The sequence below is a fragment of the Synchytrium microbalum genome, assembly GCF_006535985.1.
Source record: "Synchytrium microbalum strain JEL517 chromosome Unknown SmJEL517_scf0052, whole genome shotgun sequence".
Taxonomy (NCBI): domain Eukaryota; kingdom Fungi; phylum Chytridiomycota; class Chytridiomycetes; order Synchytriales; family Synchytriaceae; genus Synchytrium; species Synchytrium microbalum.
This window is the reverse complement of record NW_022158401.1, coordinates 110,689-127,699: the sequence shown is the minus strand read 5'-3', so window position 1 is coordinate 127,699 and position 17,011 is coordinate 110,689. Positions and strand designations below refer to the sequence as shown.

The following is a 17,011-nucleotide window of genomic DNA, read 5'->3' as shown; positions in this document are numbered from 1 at the left end:
CAAGGAAATCCGTTCGAGTGTTTTGTTGAAACGGGATGGATAAGACAGTAAATATGTCTTACTTGGCCATTGTCAACAGTGCCCAAGCCACGTTTGAAAATGTTCTGGAGCGAAAGGGTTGTGCAACGATATCCATTTGAGTGTTCTTCTCAGGTGCAATAGATGTGATAATAAACATGTCCTACTGTATGAAAACCAGGAGTGTCATTGTCGGGGATACAACAAGGACCAGCTTGTGCAGTGCCAAGCAAGAAGACGAATGCCAATAGTTGTAAAAGAAAGTACTTCATTTTTGTACTGGGTGGAATGCTGTGTGGTTTCTTTAGACTTTGTTGATGATTTGTAGGTTGGAGTGGAATGCTGTTGATGCGTGAGTGATTAATCGTGTCAAATTTTGGTGATGGAACAATACGGAACATTCATAAAACTGATTCCGCCTTTGACAGCCTCTATCGTTCTTCCGTGATAGAACCTTCAACAGGGAGCAGTTGACAGCTATTGCACGGGACAATGACAAGACCTGTCAAACTGTCGGATGAACCAAGTTGACCTCAAAATGTCAAACGACTTTAAGTTTGACATGTGAGCCTTGACACAGAGAGGGAGATAGTCTAGCGGAAAGAGATGCTGCTGGGGGTTTCCGTTTGTGGGACGGGCACCATCTTGCCATATGCGTAATTGGTAATTTGAGTGACAAATAAAGGACCCGGTGAGTCAGTTACCTGGTTTCGATGAAGCTCAAGTCAAATTCAAGTATCTCACGGAATGCCAACTGTCCACCGTAATACAGACATGGCCCACCATTAGAGTTGGGTTATCATCTGCTCATAAGGGTCTCCCGTTAACGAGCATGTGCATCATTGAAAGGTGGGCTGGTGTATGTAAATATCTTGTACTAAATTTCCATTGTCATGCTTTCTTTTTGGCCACAAGATCTTCTGCACTTCCAATCTCTGTAGTAGTATGCTGTTTCAGCAAAATCATATTCTTCCCGCTTTCCCGTCATTTTGAACGTGATCTACAATTCAATTGAGTGCGTATTCGTTTGGGGGCAAATCCAACAATCAGTTACATCTGCAGCGATTTCGACAACTTGATCCAATTGTGCCTGTATGAAATCTCAAACTGCATTGACGAACTGGCCGACAATTAGTTTCTGAGCAGGTAGAATGCATTTTTAGCAGAAGCAATAGGTGTCAAGATCGTTCGTTCTGTCTGATCAGACGCAACGGAGAAGATCAAATAAAAAGGAGATCGTTACCCGCAAGCACTTAGGTGGCTGCCAGCTCAGCTCCCTCTCTGATGAAAGTCGTCTGTAACGCATTCAAGACAGATGTGACTGTTCCAATGTTTGCGAGTGGGATTTCTTCTGTCTATGACTGTCGAGTACGGATCGTACAGATGTGTTCCGTAGACTCCAGCGAGAGCAATGAATGTTAAGTTTGTAGTCCACATGTTTGACCACTTCGTCTTGTTGAGATATTATGAACATATATTTGACTACTTTGTCTTGTCGCTGAATTAGAGATGTTGGTGGTGGTTTCTGATATACGATACCCGATGGAGAGAAAGTGGGCATGATCTGCTTGGATGCATGATGTGACAGCGGTGGTAACCGTATAGATTCCATCCTACCTGCTGTCTACAGAATTGCTAACCACGAAAACTCGTTTTCTAATAAGAATGGATATGTATGATAAAAAATAAGCAAGGGGATAATATGAATAAAAGCTATGATAATGGAGACAAAGCGATACTGGAAACAAATAACAAGGTGTAGGTAAACCCTGCTGCTTTTTATGGCGAAATTTCGCTAAACTTCAAGTAGAAGTTGGTCATCACTGCAAGGAAGAGCACTAATACCAATACAGTAGGACCTAAGTGTTCAAATCAAAGAATGTGAGATGGTTTTACTTTGCTTTTTTTGTAATTCTTATTTACCGAATCGATCATCATAAGGTGCAGCGTCTAACAAAAAATGGATGGATATTGAGAAATGTTTGAAAACTAGGTAAACCAGCACTCAACACTTACCTCGATTACGAATTTTGTGAGCTCTCCATTGATACAGAAACAGGGCATATATCATAAAGATCATGGCAACCACTGTGAAGATGAGTCCGGAGATTTGACCGACAGAATCACCAAAGTTCAGCAAACCAAGAGCCAGACCTCCCAAGACGATACAGACTACAAGACATTTGTTGATATGAATGCGTTTAGTGTCAAGTTTCAATGTGAAAACATCATTTTGGTGACATACAATGAAGCCAAGACAGGAAAGTTCTCTCGTTGGCAAAGAAGACCTTGGGTTCCACACGGACAGGCAATACAATACGCTTCTGCTGTTGTGGACCACGAGATGAATTCATCGTCGAGACCATACTAGTAATGAAACCATTATTAGGATGACCCATTTGCCCAGAACCTGCTTGCCCTGATGCAAAGAGATTGCTCCACGAAAAAGCGGGTTTCACGCCCTTTCGTGTGCGATGCTGATCTTCTTCATACTCTTCCTCTTCATCGTGAACTGCCAATAATGGAGTCCTCTCGGTCACCTGACCATTTGGTCGAGATGTGGAGGCAGACGATGTAGCTGGTCTTTCGACAACGACTTCAACACCTTGCGGCGCAGATATACGGCGCTTAGTTGACGCGGGGAAGTCTAAAGCAGATGGTGGACGACGAGGAGCATCCTTTCTAATATCCTTGTCCATCTGAGGAAGCCAGAATGGCAGCATTGTCACCCTACTTTCCAACAGAGTTGCAACACCATGAATGAATTTGGAGAATTTGGGGACCTCTTCCACCTATTTGAACACAAACTCATCAGCTGGAAAAGTCGATGCAAAGGTTCAAATTAACTGCATCAATAGCGGCTTTTCAACCCCAACAACAAAACCTCAGTAGGCCAACGCCACACCACCCGCTGGAGTTCAAGTGAAAGGCTCTGAGAATGTGACATACCAAATGAGAATTGATGAGCTCTGTAACCCATTTGGGAGCTTCATTACCAGCCAACGTCTGCAATTTGACTTCGAGGACTGCATAAGGGAATCGGACCATATCTTCTTCTGGTAAATGATCAAAGCTGGAAGGAGTAGTGCCAATATCCATGCGACGCCAATTATCACCAGATCTAGGTTTGCCATAATTGTCTTCACGAATCATTGTGAGGTCTGTATCGAGTGAGATTCGGACACGAGCATCACCAGGGAGTTGGAAGGCTGTTCTGTTATAGAATGTACGGACCATTGGGTGTAATTTTCGTTTCACGACAGAGCTTTGAATTTCGGCAGACAAGGTAGCCATTTCATCCAGTTCCTTTTCTGACTTTTGTTTTCGTTCTCGAGCCTTGGCGATGGTCTTATCTAAAGTATGCGTTCCATCCAGGAAGGCATTCACATACTTTTCCTTGATTGAGAATCGAGACTTGACAGAAGATTCACCCGTCCAGTCTTCACGATGAGTTTTTCGTTCAACAAAGATTTCTTGTTGATCCATGTTACCATACCATCGAATTCGGATTGCCTGTAGGGAAATTGGATGATTTGTTCAACACAACATGTGCAAAAAATAGAGAGAAAAATACTCCAAAAATTGACTCTGACGTCTTGAAATGAACGAAAATGAGGGGTATCGTGCCAATACGAGCTTTGCCAACGCTTACCTCTGCACCTTCCGTCTTTTCTAGACGACCAAGATACAATTCAAAGGCATCGTTATCGAAGTAGATGGATGTGATTGCGGGATCAGGTTCCTTGCCTCCTTTTGACGAGAAGAGCAGGACGGGCAAATACTTGAGAATTATAAGTTTGACTTCGGTGATGTTGTCTATATCAGAAACAAAGAGTCAATATGGGTGTGTCTTTGCGCTACTGTTTGGTCCTTGCAGCCGGATGATCGTTTTATATGATTCTCATTGTACCTGGATGTACCCAGTATTTTGTTGTGTGGCGAATAAAGTTTTGAGAAGCGCCGCCTGGAGGTGTGGTTGGAGCACGGACGCCACCAGTCCTGACGATATCAAAGAGTCTGGATAGACGGATGACGATAGAGTCGACCGACTTGTCACCTTCCTTGTAGAATGGTCTATGAGCAAGACGGACCATGAAAGTTGGCTTGAGTTGGTAGCCAGCGTGCTTGTCGTGCTTTTTCAGAATCTAGAATAATGTGTTGATTTGAGTAACAGGGTTTTTTTTGTTGGACGGCCATGAAGAGATGGGGGTGGGCGATTACGAGCAAAATGAGCATTGTGACGACATGCGCAATGATTTTGCACGACAAACAAGCAAGACAATGGGTATCAAAAAGAACGGGAAACAAGGACAAAGCCTTAACTAGCTTTCAAGTACCTTCATGAATCCAGTATAGTTGAGCCTGACAAACTTTGATAATTCGGTCATTTCGGTTGCGATCTTGTTAAGTTCGTCTTCGACAGCCTTCATTCTGTTGTCGTCAGGTTTTCCACCCGAGCTCAAGATAGAGTCGATTGCAGCTTGAGCATGAGCGACTCTTCGTTCGAGTTCATCAGACTTGAGGGTACGGAAGGATGCGACCTGAAGAGAGTTAGTGTGTGAGTGAGTGTACTATAGATAGTGGTGTTTGGAAAGCACGAGGGAAGTCGATTGATACAGATTCAATACGCAACATGCATGGTATGTGGATAGAGCCCATGCACACATAACATCCAAATGCAAGATGAATATGATGGTAATGCATACCTTTTCTAGTTCCCGTTCACATATTTCGACAAAGGCAGCTTCATCCTGTTCAGTGAATTTGCCATCAGTGCTTGAAGCTGTGCGGACCTTTAGCTGTCTCTTGAGCTCATTGTAGTCCCTGATATGAGTGGTAGATTAGACAATGGTTGGGATGCTGACGATATGAAGAGCTAATGTGCATGCTCGAGGTCGAGAAAGATGTTTTTCTTTTCTCATTGCAGGTGATATCATTGGAGTGACTTACATGTAGTAGAACCTCCATTCCGGGAAGAGATGATCATCAAGCAAGACTCCAAACTTCATGACTGCTTCCTCTCTTCTGTTGGGGGAGTCTCTGTCTTGTCCTGTTTGTTGATTAGGTGTTTGGAAATTTTTAGTAGATGTCTACTTTTTAGGACTCCGATCATGAACATTTCCAACCAATCTGGCAACCAATACGAGCAATAGTCGTCACGTCCCTAAGCTATGAAGGAGTATCAGAGGGTGAGGCAAGAGATCAGGCTGGAATCTCGAAGTTTGTAAGTTTGCAAGTCGTTCTCGTTTAGCTGTCAACTATCATCAAACACTCGCTGCCTACCAACTTTATACTCGACTAAGTAGATTTACTGCTTTTAGATTCAATCGATTAAAGTCAATCCAGAACGACGCCTTGTTTGTCAATTCCGTCGCATTAAACTACCCATTACTCAAGATCATCGCCAATGAACGCGCTGGAGTATGGTAGGCACTCCAATCTCTTCTACTTATTGAATTGCCACTCCTTGATTGGCACTGCACTTGTCTCATTGATCGCTTCTCAAGGTACACGTCACCAAATCACCCTCAACGACACCTGCCGAACGCTTACTTCAAGTCAACTGACGGCCACTACGCGAAATACGACTTCAACCTAAAGAGAGTCAACTGGCATGTCCTAGAATCCATCATCCAAAACAAGGGGTATCTTTCAAGAATGTATCCATGCTTCATCGCTTGAGTGCTTACAGACAATTGCTTGTTAGATGCATCATAGTAGATTCGACTCGAAGCGGGAAAAGATTTCCCGACGCCTTGTCAAAGACAATTCCCTTGTGGTGTGCTGTAATCAACTCTGCCATTTGCACTATCTCGCATTCAACCAGCGATACAACTGGTACTGCCACAGGTGCACTGCATCTTCCACCATTCATACCTGAATCGGAACGAGCTCAAATGGAAGCCCTCATACCGACGTATACAGAAAAGTTTCTAGCTTCGGGACTAGACATCGCCTACTTGGCAACACATATACAGTTACCACTACGACCAATATGGCACTGTCCGTCTGGAAACTATGGAACCGCAGATTCCACACAATCTATATCCATTGTACTAGTATGTGCATCCCGAATGGTCCATGATGGACTGGAGCGGTCTGGTCATTATTGTTACGTACAAGGAGCAGCAGATGACGAGGAAAGTTGGAGTCGAGGACTAACTCCTGAGCTATTTTGGAATCATTCAAACGACATATTTCTTGCTGATTCCGTTGAGGATGTTGTAGATGACCTAGTATACCAGCAACTCGTAACGAATCAGAACACTGTCAGTAGTGACAGCATCGGTAGCAATAGCAAAATTAGCACCAACACCAGTAGTTCCTGGATATTCCAATCAGCCACATTGTCGATTGCTGTAGGTAATCGAGCCAGTGGTAGGCCTCCTGAATGTTGGCAACATTACGGTGCCGTCATCAACTGTGGTGCACCTGAATTTGAACATCCAGACTCTCGTAAATACTTATATCTACCAATACCTGAGGGCAAGAAGGGAGCTCAACAGCTGGAAGAGTGTATTCCAGTGGCAATTGGTTTTGTGAGGTCTCTGTTAAAGGACGGCCCAGTGCGGCTTCTCGTGCACTGTATGCAAGGCAAAGACCGATCTGTAGGAATTGCCATGGCTCTCATGATGGAATTTGTTGATTTCAAAACTAAAGCAGTTATAATTGATGGCATTCCCCGTGGTAAGAAGCTGCATCATCTTCAAAACTCTCGGCTATCTCTGACTTAAATTCCTGCTAGATTCCATAACCAAATCTCTGATTGTGTTATGTTTGGTTGCGATTCAAGTCTGTCGCCCAGTTGTGAGTATAGTCGCACGTTTCTTGCAACAACATCATTGCTTGGATCTAAGTCGTTTGAGTAGGCGATGCCGACACGTACCACTATTAAACGTGTCAATAGATTTTTCTTGGAGTAAACACTCGAGTAGCTTACTTTGACATGTATCTGTGTTTGCGCACCGCAATGTAGAAACAGTGGAAAGTAGCTACATATAATTTATTATATAAATATCATTTCATCATTTCATATGAATCTTTGGATCTTCCGTGTGTGGATTACAATTGACCTTTTTTTTCGTCAAACCCGTCATCCAAAACTCTTTTTTCAAGCAACACAAGCAACAAGCAAGCGGGGCCAGTCCAATTCTTATAAAGAAGGTATGTCGGATCAAGCCGCCAAGCAAGGACAATGCGAATAGGCCGATCGAACACCACGAACCTCATCTCTAACAGACTTGGAACTTGTTTTCCACAGAAACAAAAAAAAGCATCTCGATGGCAGCAACAGCAAACGGAAGCTCGAATGGAGCTAATGGAGCTCATACAGGGGCTGCAGCCGCAAAGGCAGGCCCATTCTCTGCAAAGTATTCGGACTTCCTCTCTCGTGTTAGCAACTTCAGCATCATTGAGAGCACTCTAAGAGGTACGCTGGACATTCAACTGGCCATTCACTGTCTCCTTACTGTACATGCCAGTCTAATGGCCCCCCTTGAAAGCTCGAATGCTTCCACTTTTCCATTCTTGTCAATCCAATCCTCCTTGTAACATGTGAAAAATCATGTCATAATATACTGGCAACAATTTAACATCCTTTGTTATCCACCAATATCACAGAGGGAGAACAGTTTGCCAATGCCTTCTTTGACCAAGAAACCAAAATCAAGATTGCCAGGGCTCTAGATGACTTTGGCGTCGAATACATTGAACTGACATCTCCTGCTGCCTCCGAACAATCAAGAGCTGATGTCGAGGCTATTTGCAAGCTGGGCTTGAAGGCAAAAGTAAGTCCCCTCTGTGACAAGAGTCATTCCTTGTTGGCAGTTTCACATTGCAAACGCAGATTTCAAGCCTTGTCAGCTACAACCGAAAGCCGCATTTAACCTCTTTTTCAACTTCCTAGATTCTTACACACATCCGATGTCATATGGACGATGCCAGGATTGCTGTAGAAACTGGTGTAGATGGTCTGGACGTTGTCATTGGCACTTCAAACTTGCTTCGCACTCACTCGCATGGAAAGAACATGGAACGAGTCACTGAACAGGCCATCGAAGTCATTAACTTTATCAAATCCAAGGGTGTAGAAGTCCGATTCTCCTCAGAAGACTCATTCCGAAGTGACTTGGTAGACTTGCTATCCATTTACCGTGTAGTAGACAAGTTAGGCGTCAATCGTGTTGGTATTGCCGATACTGTAGGTTGTGCAAACCCTCGTCAAGTATATGAACTAGTTAGGACTTTACGAGGTGTCGTCTCTTGTGATATCGAATGTCACTTTCACAATGATACTGGTTGTTCTATTGCCAATGCCTACGCTGGTAAGTAGACGTAAATGCCCTATTGGGAATGGCATATTTACATATAGCACCAGTCTAACAGTATACTTGTGTTAGCCTTGGAAGCTGGTGCCACACATATTGATACTTCTGTCTTGGGTATTGGTGAACGAAATGGTATTACTCCTCTTGGCGGTCTTGTCGCTCGTATGTATGCTGCAGACAAGGACTATGTCAAGGCCAAATACCGTCTGGAAAAGCTAAGAGAAATCGAGAACTTGGTCGCTGAAGCCGTCCAGATTCAAGTTCCCTTCAATAATTATATTACTGGTTACTGTGCCTTCACCCATAAAGCTGGTATCCACGCAAAAGCTATTTTGGCCAACCCAAGTACATATGAAATTTTAAATCCAGAAGATTTTGGGTATGTTGTACTTTTTTTTGGGAGACATCGTTTAGCCGTGTTTTTGAGAAATTGAATACTAAGTGTCGTTGCATTTGTCTAGAATGACTCGGTACGTGTCAATAGGACACAGGTTGACTGGCTGGAATGCAGTCAAGAGCCGTGTCATGCAATTAGGATTGATCTTGACCGATGAAGAAGTAAAGGAAGTTACTGCTCAAATCAAGGCTGCTGCTGATGTCAAGCCTCTTGGTATTGAAGAAGTTGACACCTTCTTACGACGATTCCATACCGATATGCAATTGAAGCGAACAAATTCACCTATGGTCTCGAGCGGTGTCGCTCATTAAAGACTTTTAAAAAAAATATCAACTTGTATCTCTCACAATATATTGAAACAACCTTTTTAACCACTTTGTATATGTGAGGGGAGTTTTATTCAAAGGGGCCCTTTACAACTATATCGTTTTTTTAATGCCAACACGAGCAACAAACTGCAAACACAACCTAATTTTTTCAAGCTACAATGAAAGCATTGCCCTCTCCAAACCCTAACTAAAACTATGAGACCTTCCATTTATCTATAGTCACTCCCATTTTACTGCTCCTTCTCCATCTTCTCAACCTTGTTCCTTCGTTTAAATTCAATGTCCAAATGTCGCTTGAGCGCATCACTTCTAGTGAAGCTCAAGGGACAGTATGGGCAAGAATGAGTACGAGCACGAGCGTGCACAGATTTGATATGTCTGCGCAAATCATGCGTTCTTGAAAAAGTAGCAGGACAGTCCTTACAACAGAATGGCCTTCCACCTGTTGCAGTTTGGGGAAAGGTGGTTAGTAAGTGCGATCGGTTACGTTTGAACTCTTTTCTGCATCGAGAAGTGCATTGAAATGGCATTTGCAATAAAATCAAACCACAACACAGCAGCCGTTTATTCAACAGTTCAACAAACAACAAACCATACCAGAGTGGCAGCGAATATGAGAAGCGAGATTGTAGCGACGAGTAAATGTTTTGGTACAACCAGGCAACTGACAAGGATAGAGGCGCTTTTTATCAGTTGATGATTTTCGAGAGTAGTTTCGATGCTTATAGTTTTCCAGATAGTCGTCCGAGTCAGATTCGATTTCAACCCTTCCGTTGCCAGAGCGACCTCGTCTACGAGACGGTGGAGGAGACGCATCGTAATCTGACTCTGGATCTGGATCGTATTCAGATGCATCTCCATCTTCGTTGTCTTCTGCGTATTCTGTATCCTGTTCTGCAGCATCATCTGTATCAGAGTCAGACAAGACATCTGACAAGACTTCATCCGCAGACTCGACATCTTTATTCTTTGCAGTGACTTGTTCGTTATTGCCATATTCCACTTTGACTGTCAATAGTTGAGTGTCGATGGTGGGAGGTTCGTCTACTGGCTTGGTTGGTGCTGGGGTTTTGAGTGCTGGCTTTGACACTTGTTGCACTGATGGAGGTGCTGGATTTTTGGCCATTATTGCAGCTAGTAGTATTGATTCACTAGGCTTTACAGTGTCGTTGCTGGTCTCGTTTCCATATATTTCGTATACATACTCTTGACCGTCATACACGTCGGTGTTGTAATTGTTTACCACTGTGGTAGGAGCTGATGATGCGTCTTCACCTGCTTCAATAGCAGCATCCAGTAGATTCCACGGGGTCTGAGTCGTATATGGCGGTGTATCATGTTGCATGGTTGTCGGCATGTGCGAGTGGTGGTAATACATATCCATGTGGGGTGGTAGATTATGGTAACAGGCTGGTTGAGCCTGCATCGGCCATCCAGGGTATGCATCTTCTTCATTCAAGGCCGTAAGCATGCCTGGAATCGCGTCGGACAGGCTAGATTTGAATGGGCGTGGTCTGGGTGGCGTATATTCTGCCGCTGGGTAGTGTTCAAAAGCGACTTCTTCTGTATATATGTTGTGTTGTCGATGTCCAATCAGGTTGTATAGTGGAGGCAGGGTGTAATGCATTTGGTCGGCATACCAACGACTTTGCAGCAAATCAATGTTTGAAGACGACGTGATCATACGCCTTCGGGGATTCAGACTGTCTTCAATGGATGAAGTCATGTCTGTCAGTCAAAATATACTCTCTATATGGACTAATTGAAGACTTTGGTTAAATTCTGTTTGGGCCTGTACAAACGCTGTGACAAAAAAAAGCCAAATTAAATTGTTTTGATTGAAAGCTTACCAGTAATTTGAAGGAAAACAGCGCGACAGGAGCAAACCATCCGCCTAGCTATATATCCGTCTCGATGTATCCGTCCAAAAACTGCGTACAAGGCCTCTAATTCGTGCTTAACAACTACACTGCCTCTCCGAGATTGCAACAGAGTAGGGAGTAAAGTGGAAGAAAAGACCAATAAATAACCTAAAGGCCAAAAGTATGCTTCTTACCCGTAGCAAACGCGTCAAACATCTCGAGTTCGTTGCTGCGGTTACGGGAGCATGCGTATGACGCGAGAACGCGACCATCAACCAAAATTTTGAAACTAGCACGTGTAAATGATATAGAGGAAGCATACTATATTTTTTATACAATGTAAGTTAATAGTGTTTGGGATTGCTGAAGGAGTTCAATACATGTGAAATGCCATAGATCCCCGATGTTGGGTGCGACTCTGAGGCCATTTGTATAAATGACTTAAAGTTTGTCGCCTTGCTTCCTTCAAGTAAAGCCACAATTGTATTCCAAGACATAAACGTCGGAGAGAGACGAGACAGAGACAGATTGTGTGCGTTGGACTGACTGCCTACTATGGCAAACACAACTTTAAACAATTCTCCCATATACAACATCAGCAACTCTAGAGTGGCAAATGAAAGGTGAGCACGTTATACAGACAACACCGTTGTTGACCGTGTAAGCAAACACTTACGTCGATCCATCACAGATAATTGATCAACCAACTGGAAAGACAGCCTTAGCACATCACTAATACACACACCGTCCACCTGATCAAGCATGGATTCCAACTTCAGTATGATAGCTCGTAGTACACACCATGTAACTCGTGAATGTAAATTGGCATTCCCATCATCAAGCCAATCTATACTGCATATCATCTTGGCATCCTCCCATTGGCCTATATCTTTCTTCTCGGCATCCGCAACGGTGTGTATGATGCTCCGGACGTGGCATATGAAGGCCACGCTAACGTCGTGGAAGACACCGCATTCGCTCTCCATTCTGGTCATGGTATAGTAGCTGGACTTGGGAGTAGAGAGATCCAAGAGGTCAATCCAGCAATTTGGGAGCTAAACATTAAGGGTTTGTTAGCGATCGAAACACATCCTAAGCTCCAAATTCAAAATCACAAACGGAAACTCAATGATGCAAAATCAACCGGGCAAACTGGAACCGTACCATAGATGCACGGCTTGCAATGTCGTATAGTTCCTTTCCAATATCTCGTCGAGTCATAGCTTGCCATATATGTGGTGAGAGGTCATCAAGCGTTCCAGAGAGTTTCTTGTTCACCATAGAAAGCTGGCCGAGGTCGTTTACTTTCAAAAACGTCGAGCATATGAGCAATAGAATATCATCAGGGAAAAAGTCCAACATTATTATTGTATGAAATCGTTGAGATCGTGGACTGTATTAAGTCTTGACTTGCAATGTGCTTTAGATCGGGCGATCGGGAGAGATTTGCAGGGTTCCTGATGACGCCAAACCACCACCCTGGTTCAAGGTTTGATTAGCCGGCCGCATTACTGGATTTGGTAATTGATCATCGTGCAATTCCTTACTCAATCAACTGCTGTACGATCAGTTCAAAGAAAGCGTTTGCATGTTCGTCAGAAATCTATATTGCTAATTTAATCAGGTGCAACAACAACAATACAGTAAAGCATCCAAAATAAAATAATTTATCAACCATCTGCGCTATCAGCTGGACTATTTTGTTCATCCTGTCTTGGTTTCGATACATATTGTGGGACTGGTACCGGCATCATATTGTAACCAGGTGGATAGTTATACATAGAGGGTTGTCCATGAGCCTGAGTCATCAGACACTGCAATCCAAAAGCAGCTAGCTGTTCCATACTCATTTGTGGAGTCGGCCATACTGGCTGGAACATATATGGTGCTCCATATGGTGCAGCTGGCATATAGGCAGTCGGTGGAACTGAGAATCCTGGTTGACTATTGATATCTAGTGATGGCATCGGCATGTGCTGCATCGACTGCAGTTGCATCTGAGCCATATGCGGCATGGAAGCAAGTGATGACATTACGAAGGGATTCATTACAAACGGAGTGGTAGCATGATGTTCTACAGTAGGTAGTGACTTGGCACGTTCCTTCTCTGTCTCGCTCACAAACGGTAAAGATATCGGTGTTGGAAGACCATGATCACTCAATACTGAATTACCACGGCCGCGAGATAGACTGCGATGTCGTGGACCACCAACATGTGGTACGGGATAGATATCTATTGTTGTGCAAGAAAGACAATGTTAGACCCGTGCTTTGTTCCAGCTTTTCAACTTTACAAGACAGAGTATGAAGTTCACCTCTGTTTCCGTCTTTGGTCCTCTTCCTTCCGCCTTTTCCTTGGCCCTTCTTGGTGTTTGGTATTTGCTTTTGAGGCGACGAGAAGATCAATTCCAAAACTAGCAAAGCGAAAGATTAGCTAAAATCCAGATTTGAGGACTACCAATACAAAATTAACATACAGTCTTCGCCATGTCCAAAGTTTCCATCATCTTGCTCCGAGCTCCATCCGGCTGCCAGGTTTTCCGTTTCAGATTCGGCAAAGTAGGCTTCTGATCCAAGAGCTGGTGATTTGACATTCATGTCTCCATCATCTGGAAACTGGATGCCTTCGTGAGATGGCGTTGTTGCGGAGGGTTGATTCTGAGTGGCTCCTGGAGATGCTTTACTTTGCGGCACTTCAGAATCTGTGAAAAGAATCTTTCAGTATCTAGAAGAAGGAGCCAAAGGCGAAAACATCCAAAGTGACATGAGACATACGCGAGTCGAGACGAGGGGCTATCGGTCGAGGGTGTGCACGCGGGAGTGGTGGGCGAGATGAAGATGTGGTCTGTGGGATGGCTGTTGGTTTCTTATTTACATTGTCCTGCTTTGACTGTTTCTTTTGATTGTGGGCTTTGCCTTGATTTTTCGATTGCTTCACGTTGATCGGCTTCACTCGCGGTGGCTATAACAAGAAATTGAAGAGTGTCACCCCATTCATGCCTATAATCTCTCAACCCACACAAGGAAAACATCACTTACGGGCACGAAATTATTTGCTGATGGCGTTGGTGCTGAAAATGAGGGCATCGATGTGGGTGATGGAAGACTCAATGCATGCTGCTGGTGAATCCTTTGATCTGCGATAGCTTTGTATGATTTATACTGGCTGTTCCTAGCTGGTGGAAGTGGCCGTTTGGAAGAGCTTTGATATTCTCCATGCAGTTCCATCAAGTCGAGAGTAGCATCAAGCAGCATGGTAGGACGAGCTATTAAAGCAGTATGGCCAAAGCGAGGTCCAAGTTTGCGACAGGTCTGTGTTTGTATAAGTCGGTCAGTTAGTGGGTTAACTGAGGTCACAAAAAAACCAAAAGAGATGATCTTTTGACCACTTCCAAAGAAATTTACCTCGCGTAATATATGACGTTCCAGTTCTGTCAATGGTTTGAATGGCAATAGATGGAAACGCTAAAGAAGATGCAGTGTGATAAATCAATGGTTTGTCGGGCCAAACTTGCAAAAGGTACCAGAAACATACACGTATGGGATTGTCGGCACCTCCTCTGGACGACAAATTCGATATACGTGTCTTCATTTGCACCACGGTACGAGCAGGAAGGAATCGAGCACGAACTTCCCGAAGATCACCACCACAACGTTCAGATCCCATTCTTAATAACTCGTCTTCATGTTCTAAAAATGGGTTTCGATGGCGTCGAACTATCCAACATTTGAAAATTGGTAAGTATGTTTGAGCAACATTGGTTAGTTTCATCTTGGGCCATACCTGGAATGACAATAGGAAGGATATCGTCATGAAAGAATTCTGGAGTAGATGAGACGATTCTATCCAATAATGCCGGCCACGGCGATACACACGTGCGAGCCTTCCAAACCATATCTCCGTTGTTTCGAATACTCGTCATCCATTCGTCAAAGGAATCGCCATGTATGCGTTCATTCATTCGATCATAGTCTTTACGATGGGTGGGATTTTCAAAAGCGTTGGTAATACATTCGTGCCTCTTCTTGTCATTGGGATGTGGCTCTGACTTGATTATGGATGGAATGATGGACAAGGCTGGGTGTCTAAACACTGATCGCTCCAGTTTCTGGGTTTTAGCATGCCGTTGAAGATCTCGAAGTTTATTCTTTGATGCAAAGTTAGTATGTGCCTCAAACAATGAAGCTGCTAACATGGCAAGGCGTAACGGACTTACCAATTGAGACGAGAAAAATCCAGAAGTGGAATCAGCTGCACCATATAATTCTGAGCTGAATGTGAAGGCTTGCACCAATATTTGAAAGTTTGCGAGCATCTGGTCCTTTAAAGTTTCAGCTTGCTCACAGGTAAATCCAAAACTAAGGCGATTCAAGTTTTGTAAAAGATTCACGAATAAGGAAAAGATGGTTTTGAGCACAAGTCTTACGATGCATCATGCACCCAGTGAGGGTGGGCAGGCATTGGGGGTAGAATGTTATCCCTTTCACTGCTTGGCAAGTTTTCCAAGTATTCACCAAACAAGAAGTCCATCTCGTCGCCTAAGCATATTTAAAAGGGTTGGTTAGTATTGAGCAAATCAAGTGAATGAGTGAAGATTCGGGACTTGCGTTCTTCGCTATCGTATAGAGGACCACTTGGTGAAGTTGGATTGTGACCATCAGTTGCAAGAATAGAGTCGACAGTACTAGCACTATCATCGGCATCGTCTTCCTCGTCTTCAATATCTTCCATAGCAAATGCGGATGCAAGCGCTAGAGCATGACCGTCTGAAGACAATTCCAAGGGTGGATGTTGCTGATGAACCGACTCATCAAAAATGTCTGAAAAGTAGAGATTCAAATCCTGAGAATGTTGTGGCTGATTGAGTCGCTCTATAGTGTTGTCATATATATCCATGTGGGTGTTGGAAGATGGTGCAGCGTGATGATATACGTCGCTTGCAGGAAGTGATTCTAAATCAAATTTAAGATGAGTGTTAGCTGACAATCCCATTGAGAAACAAATTGAGCAAATCTACCATTGGGACGTGGTGGAATGTTGGGAATTCGAGGAGCGGTTCGTTTCTTGGTTGATGACTGGACTATTCCGTCAGAAGCGGGCTTCGTCACTTTATGAGGTTTTTTCTTCATCTAATTTCAAGGTGATGATAAATAATTAGTCTAGAGGGAATTGTACTATTCGGTCAAGTAGTTTATGACTGTTACGGTTTGCGTTACCTCCTTGATTTCAGACATGTTTGGAGTTGGTGGAGGGCTTGTCTTTTTGTTGAGTACGGCACTATCCGATAACGGAGTAAGAGATGATTTAATGTGAAGAGCCCTACCACTACTACTGCTTGCACTATTGCCAGTAGCAGCGGGAGTAGGAGGAGCGATTTTGGGTTTCTTTGGTCGTCTTGGATCAGCCGTGTTGTTGCGCCGTTTTAGGATTGGAGGGGCTAGATTGTCAGCGACAAGTTCATTATATCTGGACATGCAATCAGCGGCACTTCTTCCAGGGAATGCCGAAGCAATCAACATCCATCTGTCGTCGTTTTGAGATACTGCAGCACATAATCTTAGATCTTCGAAAGTAGACCAAAGCTTGGCCGAGTTGGCTTGAGCACTAGCTACAGTGGATGGGTTGCTGATTGTGGCCATTTCGTCTGTTGCTGCAGTCGTTGTCATTGCCATGATGATTGTTTACAACTGATTCGAATTCCGCTCGTGGGTATGAAATGTGAATGATCTGGGATGGATAAAAGGAAGAGTCAAGTTAGAATACAGAGATGCATTTGGATTGCGTATGAGATAGACACTGAACAATTAAACAATGGGTGAGACTAGGGCCGTTCTGTTGTTCCAAACATCAAAGGCGAAGACCAACTTCTTCCAAAACATAGACTTGTCGTTCCGGCGAATATGTGAATTGCTCTGGCCGTTCGTACCTCTATATCATTACTATGTCCCTACCGTGGCTATAGGGGTGATCCTCGTCGTTCCTAGCCCAACTTAGGTTTTGCAGTTGTTGAGCATTAATTTTGGTAGAGTAGGCAGGCGATCGAGAACGTGCCAGATGACGCGGTGCAATCAACCAAC

The 17,011-nt window shown here is 43.8% G+C and overlaps 5 protein-coding genes across 5 annotated transcripts; 2 read left to right on the top strand and 3 right to left on the bottom strand.

Moving 5' to 3' along the window:
• Positions 1–1,797: 1,797 nt before the first annotated feature.
• SmJEL517_g05569 (uncharacterized protein) lies at positions 1,798–5,027 on the bottom strand (the record flags this gene model as incomplete). Its single annotated transcript, XM_031171495.1, has 10 exons — positions 1,798–1,877; positions 1,942–1,968; positions 2,035–2,190; positions 2,264–2,810; positions 2,968–3,531; positions 3,671–3,834; positions 3,929–4,163; positions 4,356–4,559; positions 4,725–4,842; positions 4,969–5,027. The coding sequence occupies 10 exons, from the start codon at positions 5,025–5,027 to the stop codon at positions 1,798–1,800; spliced, it is 2,154 nt and encodes a 717-aa protein (XP_031022557.1).
• A 162-nt stretch (positions 5,028–5,189) lies between these two features.
• On the top strand, positions 5,190–6,752 carry SmJEL517_g05568 (uncharacterized protein; the record flags this gene model as incomplete). The annotated part of the gene is made up of 3 exons (XM_031171494.1): positions 5,190–5,242; positions 5,325–5,444; positions 5,846–6,752. 3 exons carry the CDS (start codon positions 5,190–5,192, stop codon positions 6,750–6,752), a joined length of 1,080 nt encoding a protein of 359 aa, XP_031022558.1.
• Positions 6,753–7,299: 547 nt separating this feature from the next.
• SmJEL517_g05567 (uncharacterized protein) lies at positions 7,300–9,053 on the top strand (the record flags this gene model as incomplete). The annotated part of the gene is made up of 5 exons (XM_031171493.1): positions 7,300–7,447; positions 7,639–7,805; positions 7,925–8,342; positions 8,418–8,724; positions 8,807–9,053. 5 exons carry the CDS (start codon positions 7,300–7,302, stop codon positions 9,051–9,053), a joined length of 1,287 nt encoding a protein of 428 aa, XP_031022549.1.
• Positions 9,054–9,301: 248 nt separating this feature from the next.
• On the bottom strand, positions 9,302–10,797 carry SmJEL517_g05566 (uncharacterized protein; the record flags this gene model as incomplete). The annotated part of the gene is made up of 2 exons (XM_031171492.1): positions 9,302–9,513; positions 9,669–10,797. 2 exons carry the CDS (start codon positions 10,795–10,797, stop codon positions 9,302–9,304), a joined length of 1,341 nt encoding a protein of 446 aa, XP_031022550.1.
• Positions 10,798–12,603: 1,806 nt separating this feature from the next.
• SmJEL517_g05565 (uncharacterized protein) lies at positions 12,604–16,606 on the bottom strand (the record flags this gene model as incomplete). Its single annotated transcript, XM_031171491.1, has 13 exons — positions 12,604–13,166; positions 13,249–13,347; positions 13,411–13,635; positions 13,709–13,895; positions 13,973–14,245; positions 14,339–14,398; positions 14,469–14,650; positions 14,718–15,081; positions 15,151–15,292; positions 15,361–15,472; positions 15,569–15,886; positions 15,952–16,063; positions 16,151–16,606. 13 exons carry the CDS (start codon positions 16,604–16,606, stop codon positions 12,604–12,606), a joined length of 3,093 nt encoding a protein of 1,030 aa, XP_031022551.1.
• Positions 16,607–17,011: the final 405 nt, after the last annotated feature.